The 12,431-nt window shown below is 43.9% G+C and overlaps 1 protein-coding gene across 6 annotated transcripts in view; it reads right to left on the bottom strand.

The window, feature by feature from the left end:
* LOC118673634 (myomegalin-like) overlaps positions 1-12,431 on the bottom strand; it is a 141,694-nt gene that overhangs the window by 118,315 nt on the left and 10,948 nt on the right. For all 6 annotated transcript variants that reach the window (XM_036344707.1, XM_036344706.1, XM_036344692.1 and 3 more), the window contains exons 2-3: positions 5,902-5,957; positions 5,030-5,181 (exon numbers count right to left, since the gene is read on the bottom strand). In XM_036344707.1, coding sequence (XP_036200600.1) covers positions 5,030-5,181; positions 5,902-5,957 — 208 coding nt within the window. The remainder of the gene's footprint in view (positions 1-5,029; positions 5,182-5,901; positions 5,958-12,431) is intronic.

Here is a 12,431-nt window from a genome sequence, read left to right as displayed (position 1 = left end):
AAACACAGCAAAGAGAGAAAAGAGGCGTGCCTGCTATAACTAGGCACTCCGCTATCTAGTGGTGAATGAGATGAATCCAGTCTCTGCTATCATGGAGCTCAGATCCTAAGAGAGAAGAGAGACTCTGAAAACATATATCATGTTATTAAAGGAAAAGTACAAGGTGCTCTGGAAGTTTACAACAGGTGACACCCTACCCTGCAATGGGAATGGAGATGAATTGGTGGGAGGTCATATTTAGGCTTCTTCTCTATCACGGGCCGTACATCCAATCAACTGTTTAGTCTTGTTAGTTCTGCATCTGACATCTCTCTTTCCCCTGTCCATTTCTCTCATCCTATCGGTCACCACTACCAACCTTTGTCTGGACTACTCCACAGCCTCCTAACTGCCTCTCTGCCTTAGACTGACTCCTCCAATCCACAGTCCATACAGAAGCCAAAAGGATGTTTCAAAAGGGAAAATCTGATCACATCACCTCCCTGTGTAGAAGCTATCGATGGTTCCCCAAGGAATTCCGATAAAAATGAAAACCCTTTACATAACTTCAAGGCCCTATACAGTACTGGTCTCTGTCTCTCTCTCTCTCTCCTCTCTCTTCCCCCTTCCTCTCTCTCTAAAATCAATAAAAACTTATCCTCACGTAAGGATTAAAACACAGTGTGGCTAAGAGTTCAGGCTCTGGCCCTTGCTGGTTTGGCTCAGTGGATAGAGCATTGGATTTCAGACTGGAAGGTCCCGGGTTCTATTTCAGTCAAGGGCACAATCTCAGGTTGCGGGCTCAATCCCAAGTGGGGGTGTGCAGGAGGTAGCTGATCAGTGATACTCTCTCATCATTGATGCTTCTATCTCTCTCTCCCTCTCCCTTCTTCTCTGAAATCAATAAAAATATATATATATATATATATATTTTAAAAAGAGTTCAGGCTCTGACATAAGTACGCTTCTGCTCAAATCCCAGCTCAGCCCTTTCTAACAATCACTATCTTTTTCTGGCTTCAGTGTCCCTCTCTGCACGGATCAAGATAACGGTTGTGCCAGCCTCCGTTTACTGTCATAAGAACTGAACAAGATAATGCAAGTCAAGTGCATCCACAGAGCCCTGGGCACTGTAAGCACTCCATAAATGTTAACTGGCATCATCACTTTTGTTGCTATTTTTAAAAATTATTTTTGGAATGGAAATTATTACTGGAATGAAAATTCCTCAAGGTCCATAGGAAGAAGACAAAGCTCTCTTCATTGAGTGAAGAAGAGACATTTACACATGTTTATATTAATACAAATTTTAGAATGTTTTTCTAATATTTGGGTTTTAAAGACATACATTTCCTTAGCAAATGTTCTAACCCTGTGATATCTCTTCCCCTGTTGCCTTAGCTGTTATTTAAATTAAATCTTGGATGACTTAAATTTCATGTACCCCAGTCAGACTGTACACTCTTTGAGAATGGTAACTTGTATGCAACTCTGTATCCTCTACATCACTCAGAATCAGCCCTTTTATTAATTTTTTTTTTTTAAAAAAAGATTGTGTTGATACATATCTGACCATGTTGCTTAGGAATGAAATTGTTTCTGAAGTTCTGTGGAATGACTGTGGAATCCTCCTGAAAAGTCATGTTTAGAAAGAAGAAAATTCTGTCCTTATGATTGCTGAAAGTTTAGGATTGCCCCCTTCCCTTCTCATCTAATAACTTAAAATTTTTTATTTATTGATTGATTTTAGAGAGGGAGAGGAAGAGAGAGAGAGAAACATCGATTTTGTTGTTCCACTTCTCTGTGCACTCAATGGTTAAAGCTTGTATGTTTGATACCTGACCAGGGATCAAACCCGCAACCTTGGCATATGGGGACGACGCTCCCACCAACTGGGCTACCCAGCCAGGGTCCTCTAATAACTTTCTGAATGCCCCAAACACCAGCAAAAACGAAGTCAGTATGCTTGGGGAACTGTGGTTTGGGAGGCATAACTGCCGGGTTGTTTGTTTTTAGTGAACATGCTCTTCACTGGTAGCATTCATTTCCCAAGGCTGTATAATTAGAGAGAAACTCCCAAGAAGCACTGAAGCTGCTGGACCTAAAGCCAGCGGAGATCTGATCCTGATTCACCTAACCCAGACAGGAGACCCAGACTGTGAGAATTCGGATCTCCAGAAAGGCAGAAAAGTCCCTTCTAGGACTTGTCCTCCCACCCCCACCCCACCCACCACCACCACACACATACACACACACACAGATTTCAAGATTCAAGTGGAAAATTTTTCCAGGATGGGTGGAGCCTCACCCAGCTGACTCACTGTGGCTGGATTCAAACTATCAGACGACCAGGGAAACCTGGCATCACACTATAATTAGGCAAACACTGCAGCTGGGTTTGCTAGTATTTTCATGTTCAAGACAACATTATTAAAAACTAGAGGCCCAATGCACGAAATTCGTGCAAGATTAGGCCTTCCTTCCCCCAGCTGCCGGCACTGGCTTCCCTCTGGCACCCAGGACCCAGGCTTCCCTCGCAGCCCCAGCTTCGTCTGGAAGGTCATCCGGAAGGACGTCTGGTCTAATTAGCATATTACCCTTTTATTATTATAGATGTGTAAACAGGAGAAAGCAGTGGAGGCCCCCTTTAGACCTTACGGCCACAGGCCCCCACATCTCCATAGCTTTTCTATAGCATCTGCCATTTGATTCTACACATAAAACCACACTACGCACATTTCGCCAATCTAACTCTCTTTCTTGGAATGGTCCACTCATTTCCCTAGGAACCTTGGAAATCACTGGAGTAATCATGGTTCTGTCACTTTAAACCAGTATAGCTTTAGGTAAGTTATTTGAGTCTTGGTCACTTCATCGGTCTAACAGATGTAATAATATCTATCTCAAAATTAGGAAAATGAACTAAAAAATAGTTGAAATAAAATATATTAAGTATTGCCCTGGCCGGTGGCTCAGTTGATTGGAGCATCTTCCATACACCAAAAGGTTGCAAGTTTGATTCCCAGTCAGGGCACATACCTAGGTTTCAGGTTCAATCCCTGGTTGGTGCAAGTACTGGGGGTGGGGAGGACAGCTGATTGATGTTTCTCTCATGTCGATGTTTCTCTCCTCTCCTCCCCTCCCCTTTCCTCCCTTCACCTGTTCTCTCTCTCTCTCTCTCTCTCTCTCTCTCTCTCTGCCCCCCTCTCATTAAGTGAGATAATACTGCAATACTTAAAACAGTACCTGACACATAGAAAGTGATCAAGATGTGATAGCTAGTACTGTCTACCTGCTGCTCTATTCTCCTCATCCCAGACATGCTCGGGAAAGCATGAAAGGAGTTTTTCTCAACACCGTTTATAGGTAAGAATCTTTCTGACCCAATAACCTGTCTGGATTTATAATCTTGGTACATAAACTGCATAACCCTGAAAAAGTCAGTTTCTTAGTCCCAGCAATGACATTTCTGACAAAAAAGTGTCATAGCCCTTGTTTCTTATGTATTACTTGACACACAGGGGAGAGAGATTTTAAATATCTCCTATTGGCCTCTTCTGTGTCTTGCATCGGTTTCTGTCCATGGTCCCCAGCATTGAGAACAGGGACTAATCAGGGATCTTAGACCTGGATGTTAAGAGAAAAGGACTTAGACATCCATACCTGAACATCAGGTGACTTCTGTTTGTCACCCAACTCGGCCCTTTATCTACCCTCCCCCCACAGCATCCGGCCATTCATTCTGTCAGTGTAGGTGACACCTCCGACTTCCAGGTTCCAAATCGCCTCTCAACCAAAAGGAACCTGCAGGCAGACTGGCTTTCCGAGAGCCCCGCCCCCAGCTCTGAGGAGCCCTGCCACTCTGCTCACCCCTGGGTGCTTATGCAGAATCCAATGGTGAACAAAGAGGGAGGGTCTGGGTGTTACCAGCCCAACTCCCACTCCCAGCACCATAGCGGTTCAGAGGCTTAGTCTTCAAAAGCCACTTAATATTCCTGCAAACTCTCTGTGTCTTAAAAAAACACACCCAGTATCCATGACAACACTGGGTGAAAACAAAGCCAAAGCAAGAACAAGCTGTTTAATTCTCAAGCCCACGGGACGTGGCGCATCTTCTCTGTCCACAGGAAATCTGGTAGGATGCACAGTAGGTCCTAATGAAACATTTCTATTTAAAAACTGAGAGAAGACGGGGAAAACCCATGTCAACACAGCTTTATTAACCCTGTTTTGAAAATGGAATTTTATTATTTTATGTCAAAAGCTATCAATTCAAGAATAGAAGAAACCCACGGGTCTGAGTGCATCTATACAGTACTGGTGTGTAGCCTGATACCTGGGTAACCCCCAGGGGGCACCAAAGAACTATTTCTATTTTTAGCACACAGGGGTGTAAGAAATCCTGGGTGCTCTTTCCAGACCCTATAAATGCCAGTAGATGGGTCTTATTGTGCAGGCCATATAAATGCCAGAAGATGGGTGCTACTGTACAGCCTTCCTGGGGTCAATCCAGGGCACAGGGAGCTGGGGTCCTGAATTACATTATCCGTAATCTGGCCTGGCCAAATCTAAGGGTAAACATATCAAGGTGCTGAGCACATCAAGAGTTGAAGCAGGAGTTCTGAGCCACAATGACAGATTCTTGTTGAGCAGCAAATGGTTGTGGCTGAGCCGCCTCACACCACAGACAGTATCCAGATGTGTGGAGTTGTGTCCAAGCCAGCTACAGAGAGGATAATGCCAGCCACGTGGACTGGATTCCCTGGGCTCAGGTGCCATTTAAACCTCCTGAATTGATCTGAGAAGTAAACCAGGGACAAAATTGGCGAGGCAGCGGAATCGCGGCCTCAGGCCACTCACTGCCCACAAACCACAGCGCTCAGGCACACAGCTAATAGTGCAGATGCTTTATTGGGGCACATGCTCGTACAAGAGGCGCCATTATGGTAAGAACGCCCACACCAGAGCAAGCCATGGATCAGAGTTTTATAAGACATCACTACCTATGGGACTCCTCCGAGTTGGGATAACAACTAACCATGTGACTTACCTTCTCAAAGTCTCGGAGAGCCTGGGTCTGCACCTGAGGGGCTTTTTCAAAGGCTCTCAGGTAATGTGTCTGCCCAAAGGGGACCTTCTCACCACTTCTCCAGGTCTGTGACTGCACGGGAGGGCCCCGATCTTTAGCGTCACTGAGGAAAGCTGCCAGTGAAACAGAACAACAGATGATGTCACATAATGGTGGCACTGTGATCACTGTAGATTAACGTACGCAACTACCATTGCTAGTTTTAAGTGACTCTGAAGTCCCTAACATGTTCCAATTATAAACTTCTCCCCACATGGGGCATATGAACTATCTGTGCTCCGAGGCTGGTATAAAAAAGGCAGATCACTTGGCAAAGTGAAATCCTCAAATGATTAAGTTTTTGTGAAAATCTGAAAAGAGAGAACTATCTTCACACTGGTTTTGTAATTTAGGTAGATCTCTGGCTAATGTTAGGGCAGTCATGATGAGAACGTATTATGAATACATTAATAACTATATTTACTGGGTGCTTATTCCTTCACGGGCTCTGTTCTAAGAGCTCTTGCCACTTAACCTCACTTGTGAGCCTGACACTGTTATTATACTCATTTTAATGGTATATTACAGTGAAGATTTCTGGCAGACTCTATTTTAATCAATTTACAAGCGACTCTAACCTTGCGATTACAGCATCATTAAAAGTCTAGAGTTCACATACAGATTCACTGCATGTGCTGGCCAGGTGAGGAGTTTACATGCCACAGTAGCATGTTTGAAAATTCACAAAGAGTCTGAGGACACTGCCATGGTGAATTTAAAGGTCTGTGGCTCAAGGGATTTATGACCAGCAGGAAACCAAGAATTTAACAAGACAAGGCCCATGGCTTCCTTACCTGCTGCATGAGTTGTTCTGGGTACCATCTCCCCATCATCCTCTGCAAAATAATCTCTGTAAAGAGAAACAAATAATTCATGAGATAACCTCTCACCGGGTCCCCAATCCCTGGGGTGACAAGACACCTACCTATGTTCTGTTTTCATTTATTTCTCCACAAGTATTCACTAAACTCCTACTAAGCTTCAGGGACAGTGGTAAGTGCTGGAAATACAAAGACAAACCCCACCAGTAGGGTTTCTATCCTCAATCAGTAGTACACCTAGAGATGGCCATAGACTAAACAATTCCACAAGTATTGAATTACCAAGTGGCAAATGCTATGAAGGAAAATGCAGAGTAAGTTAACTAGTAGAGAGACTGAGAGAAACTCAGAATAGGGGACATTAAAACTGAGATAAAGAGAACGTCAACCATGCCGTAGCCCTTTTGGCTCAGTGGATGAAGCATTGGCCTGTGGCCCAAAGAGTCCCGGATTCGATTCCAGTCAAGGGCATGTACCTCAGTTGCAGGCTCCTCTCCGGACCAGACCCTGGTCAGGGTGTGTGCAGGAGGCAACCAATCGTTGTGTTTCTCTCACATGGATATTTCTCTCTGTCTTTCCCTCTCTCTTCCACTCTCTCTAAAAATCAATAGGAAAACATCATCGGTCCCAGATATGTTTCTTGCTTCAACAGTGTTTGGATGAAACAGACCCAGGGATACTCCTTCCAGCCTCCGACCATTCTCCTGTGTCTTATCCAGTCACCACCTTCAGAACCACCTCCGGGACCAGCCGCACACTGGTTTTTTTTCTACCTTAACTCCTTATTGATGAACAGCCATGAGCTCCCAAATTCATCATAATTATTCTACCGACGTGGAGGCTGCGGTCCACGACCTGGCCAACCTGCATCTGCGGGCCTCCTACACCTACTGCTCTCTGGGCTTCTATTTTTACTGGGACAATGTGGCTCTCGAGGGCAGGGGGCCACTTCTAAAAAGGAGCCCGAGGGTGCTGAGCGCCTCTTAAAGTGGCAAAACAAGCCTCCCCAAGGGTGCTGAAGCCTCCCAAGATGAGTGGGCAAAACTCAGGATGCCATGGCAGCCGCCCTGGCCTTGGTGAGGAACCTGAACCAGGCCCTTTTGGAGCCGCAGGCCCTGGTTCTACCCGCGCAGACTCTCATCTCTGTGACTTCCTGGAGAACCACTTCCGGGGTGAGGAGGTGAAACTCATCAAGAAGATGGGCGACACCTGCCTCACCTCCGCAGGCCGCTGGCCCCCAGGCTGGGCTGGGCGAGTATCTCTTCTTAAGACTCAACCACAAGCACGACTTGTGAGAGGCCCCTCTACATCCCCTGGTGTCTGGCTTTTACCTGAGCCTCTTCCTGAAACTACTAGCCATTCTTTTAACCACCCTGAAGCCCTTTCCATGCATTGGACCAAATGAAACAATAAAGCTTTTTGCAGCAAAATAAAAAGGAAAGAAAAGAAAAATATTTTCAAGTGAGAATTAAAAAAAAAAAGAGGGAGAATGTCAACCAGTTGAAAAATGGGAACAGAAGAGTATTCCAACATGAGGGAACAGCAATGAAACTGAGTCGGAAAGGAACACAGAAAATCTGATTGGGACCAGACTTTGTCTGGCCTTGTGGGATAGGGCAGGATATTGAGTTTTATATGAAGGACAGTGGAAACCACTGAAGGATTTTAAATCAGGAATGAATGGTAAATGGCCAGGTTTAGATTTTAGACAGATCATTCTGACTGTTGAGTGATACTGCGTGGAGGGAACAAGGGTAGACAGGGAAAGCAAGGAGTTATGATCATTTTAACCAAAGAAAATGACCTGGAGATGGAGAAAAGCAAAAAAATTCAAGATATGTTTAGGAAGTAGAATTGGCATAGAAATCAAATTGGCATGGAAATGCTAAAGACACCAATATTCAGTAGCAAGAGGTGTATCTATCCAGCACAACAAAGACCACCATCCCTAGCACAGAAAGGGGGAAACCTCAAAATTATTAACAAATACTTGTCAAGCACTTAATATGTTTTTAGGCACTGTTTTAGGCACAAATGTACAGTGAACAAAACAGACAAAACCGTCTGCGCTTGCCCAGCGGTGTGGCTCAGATGGTTGAGCATCATCCCAGGCACCAAGAGGTCATTGGCTCGATCCCGGTCAGGGCACATGCCCAGGTCTCGGACTTGATCCCCAGTAGGGGGCATGCCGAAGGCAGTGGATGAATGTTTCTCTCTCATTGATGTTTCTCTCTCCCTCTCCCTCCCTCTAAAATCAATAACAACATATTTTTAAAAACTAAAAAAAAAAAAAAAATGCCTGCACTCATAGAGCTTAGAGAAAAGGGGGAACAAAAGGAAAATGTATAGTTAGAAACTGGGGACAAGTACTTTTAAAAATTAGAGATGAGGATAGGGAGTGCTGGAAGCAATGGGGTATGTGTGACAATTTTCACTAGGCGAGGTTTCTCTGAAAGGCACTACGGGTAGCCTTGGGGTATTGGGGGAAAAATTTTCTAAGCAGAGAAAATCAAAAGCAATGGCTCTTAGAAGGGGGCACGCCAGAGTGGTTTTAGAACAGCAAGGAGGCCAGTGTGGCTGGGCAGAGAGAGCACGTGGTGAGTAGCGGGAGGGGAGGTCAGGGGAGTAACGGGAAGGCTGGACGGGAGCAGACTATCTAAAGCCTTTTGGGACACTGAGAGGCATTTAGCCACTGGAGTCTTGTGCGTCTGAAAGAGAGATGAACTGAGTGACGAATGTTTTAAAAGGGCTGGCTGCTGTTTTGACACCAGACTGGCTGGGTGGGGAAGGCAGAAACAGAGAGAGCATTGCAATAATCCTACAATGAGATGCTTTCAACATTTAGCTTATTCCTTAAACCTTGGATACTCCCAGTTGGTTGCTGGAAAAATAATTCTGTAGGCAGAGATTTAGAGGGCTTCTCTTTTTTAAAAAGCCATTCACAGGGAGGCATTTCTTCCGAAATTGTTGATGTTCTTTTTTCACTGTCTCAGGTCTGGATCTTGGCACGAATCTCCACTTTGTTAATTTCCAGATGGACATGAAAGTACCAGAAAGGACAAATTCGTCTACACACACCACCTGCCAACTCTCAATTATGCAAAAGCAGATCACCAGTTGGTGGTTCCTTCCAGGTCCCCTGCCTCTTTCCTTTTCCACTTCTCATTAAAAACTTCCCTTGTGAGTGAACAATGAAAGAGATAAATATACTACTTGGATAATGACACTATCAGCCAGAATAATATCTTGAAAAATCTGTAGAGACTAAAGCTTATACTTGGCTGCTTCTTTTCACGAGTTAGATGAATTCCTTTATGCTCAGCCCATAGACCTAGGTAGCCACCGGGAGCAGGGTCATTCCTCAGGCCAAATTCAGCCCATCCCACATGTTCTATTTGGTCAACACAAAGTTGACCCATTTCTAACTTCTCTTGGAAAATGAACGGGTCTAGCAATACTTGGCCTGCCTTCCCATACGCGGATAACCTGCCACCTTTAAACAGAACAGGTGTATTCTCCAGTTTGCCACAGTCCCTTCTCAGTCCCAACTCATGAACTCTCTGTGATACCTGCCGGACTCCGTACAGGTCTTGGAGGCTATTTTCCTGATATTGATAAAGCACAGACAGATTTCATTTCTGCTTAAAGACACAGTCTCGAGTAACCTATTGGCTTTAGCACATATTTCATTAATCTGTGATTATAAGCTACTGTCTTATGATGTCACTTTTACTTCTTCTGGCCTTCAATTTCCTCAACTATTTGTAAAAGAAGTACATGAATTTCTACAGTTCCTTACAGTATTTATGCAATTCTATTCTAGTAGATGCTTAAGCATAAAACCCATTTTAATACTTTCCAAATATCTGGGGAACTGTCCAGACATGATCTCATTCAATCCTCCTTGCTCGGAAGATTCCACATTCAAGATCCATCAGGAGCAGGTTACAGCAAGGCCATGCATATGGGCCCTCTGAGATACCTCACCTTCTCTGCGCCGCCCACACCCACTCGGAGCTAGCTGTCTGCCCGGGATGAATCAATAACTGAAAGGGTAGAGAGGATGGATACTGAGTTAATGGGATTATTGTAGTCTCTGGAGGTTTTTAAAAAATCACTTTAACTCTATTAACAGCTCAAGTTCCCTCTTATTGCCAGCGAGTGGTACTCACTCAGCTGCTCCAAAAAGTTGGTAAGGAATCTGATGCTCCCCCAGGGAAGGGGGGCTCATGGTGAAGAAACACAGGGTATATGTTCAGGGGATTGCAATTCATGCATCTGATAAACCAAAGTGCAAAGAGAATTGGAGTATGCTACAGACCGGCTCCAAGCTTGCCCCCCTGTCACCCCACACACATCACATACACAAAGCAGTAATATATGTTGGTAAATTCTTCCCTATTACCAAGTCTGGAAAAAACCTGTTTATCTTTTGTCCCAGTTTCTAAAATTCAAGTGTTTCTAGATTTCTTTTTTTAACACGAGTCCACGATTGACTCATGCTCAGTGAGTTGTGTGGTTTGCCAGGGCATTTGTAGCTCTCCTACATACATGGACATGTATGATCTTTCCCCCAAGATGCTTTTCCCTTAAATGTAGCTTTTCCAGTATAAATGAACTACACTTTCCCTCAATGAGCCTCATCCTTTTCTCCCTACCTCATTCATCTGTTGATACTGACACCAATTACACTAAAATTACACTCATTAATTTTTATCAGGACATTCTTCTGCTTAATTTGAAGAGCCAAGCATTTTCCAAGTACAATCCACCCACCGGCTGTTCACCTACTTAATTTCTGATGGTATATTACCCACATTTTCATGATTTGCTCATAAGCAGCTATGAAGACACTGGACTCAAACTATGACATTCAATATCTCCTATTACTAGCTTTCCCTATAGTTTTCCAGGGTGTTTAGGTTGAGTATGATCAGAAAACAACTGCTCTTCCCAAAGCCATCTGCGACACTCTGATACCCTGATGCTGTCGAATTGTGCTCTGACCATTTCTTCCAGCAACTTTCTAAGTACATATGGTAGCTTCACTTCTGTCAGGAATACCCAAGGCGCTCGATTTTGCTTTGCTTGAAAATGGCCAGTGATATAACTCCTTTCCAAGGTTTGAGCAGTTTGCTGGTCCCACCAGTCTAGTCTCTCATCACACTGTGGGGAGGAGTAGAAACTTAAGTCTTTCTGCCTTAGCAAAGGGTGACACCACAACCGAGCCCACAGGGAGATATTCTCTATGAGGCAGCCATAAGCCGTCCTTTGCAAACTGCATATGTGGCGTTACTGCCTTGCATTGGCCTGTTTAATCTGTGGAATGAGAAGAGAAATGGATCATGCTAATGGACCATACTATACATGAGCAATGGCAAGATGGTGATTGGACAACTTCACCATCACAAAGCAGGCTGTGCAACAAGTCTTTGAACGGAATGAAATATTAGTACCCCTGGACCAAACTCACCCCAAAACTATTTAAAAAGAGGTGTTGTCTATCTAGGTCCCATTACTTTTTCCTTCTTAGTCTCACCTATTAATATTATTAATCTAGGGCTAATTCTTCCCATATGAGTGTCCAAACTCCCAAAGGAGTGGTGGTTTTTTTCAGGCCTCTCCCCAGGGCAATTGCACACACTGACGTTGTTGGACTACCAGACAATGTGGTCCCCCGACTTCATCCCCCCCACCACCACCCTGCTTCACATCTCTGAGCCGGGGGACAAAGGCCATCTCCTAGAAGCAATTACTATCTTTTATGATTTTCTTCTTCAGAAGGAGGGAAAACAATATGCTATATATAGTAGTACTTAGAGCACGAAATGGCCTCTGATTGCTACCTTTAGGGTTTTTCATTCCTTTTCATAAACATGTAAGTTGCTTATATGGCGAGCCCTGGTAATAGAGGTGAAAAAGAAATACACCCTGTCATCAAGGTGCTCAGAGTCTATTGGGGGAGGAGGACAGGATTCAAAGAGATAATTCTTAGAATAATGAGATTTAAAACAGATTTCAGAAAATAAATGAGATAATTTTGTCCTGTTTTTTTTTGAGGGGCGGGGGGGAATAGGAAATATACAGAAAACAGAGAACATGTGATCTAGGCCTTGAAGGATGGGTGTGGGTACATAAAACAGGAGAGGTGCATAGGCAAGGGTTTAGGATGGTATAATTCTTATTTTTTTTAAAAATGAGGAACCATATTTTGATTTAATTTACATTGCTTTTTTATTGAATGTCATCTTTGATAAAAGATGAAATGGGATTAGGCTCAGTGTGGCCTTCTCTAACAGTGGGAGATATGTGTGGTATGATGGGAAGATTGGTGAAGTTTGATGATTATTTGGGTCTTTTCCAATATTAGGCACTGACCCAAACACACATTTTCTCTTAATTCCCATATTCTTAAAGCACACTTGACATGAGTTGCTAGGTTCTGGTTCAAATGAAAGAAATCTTTCTAATGTTCAAAGATTTATCTTTCAGGCCCAGCCAGT

This window comes from Myotis myotis, unplaced genomic scaffold, assembly GCF_014108235.1.
Source record: "Myotis myotis isolate mMyoMyo1 unplaced genomic scaffold, mMyoMyo1.p scaffold_m19_p_18, whole genome shotgun sequence".
In the NCBI taxonomy this organism is placed as follows: Eukaryota; Metazoa; Chordata; class Mammalia; order Chiroptera; family Vespertilionidae; genus Myotis; species Myotis myotis.
This window is presented reverse-complemented; position numbering and strand designations above follow the sequence as displayed.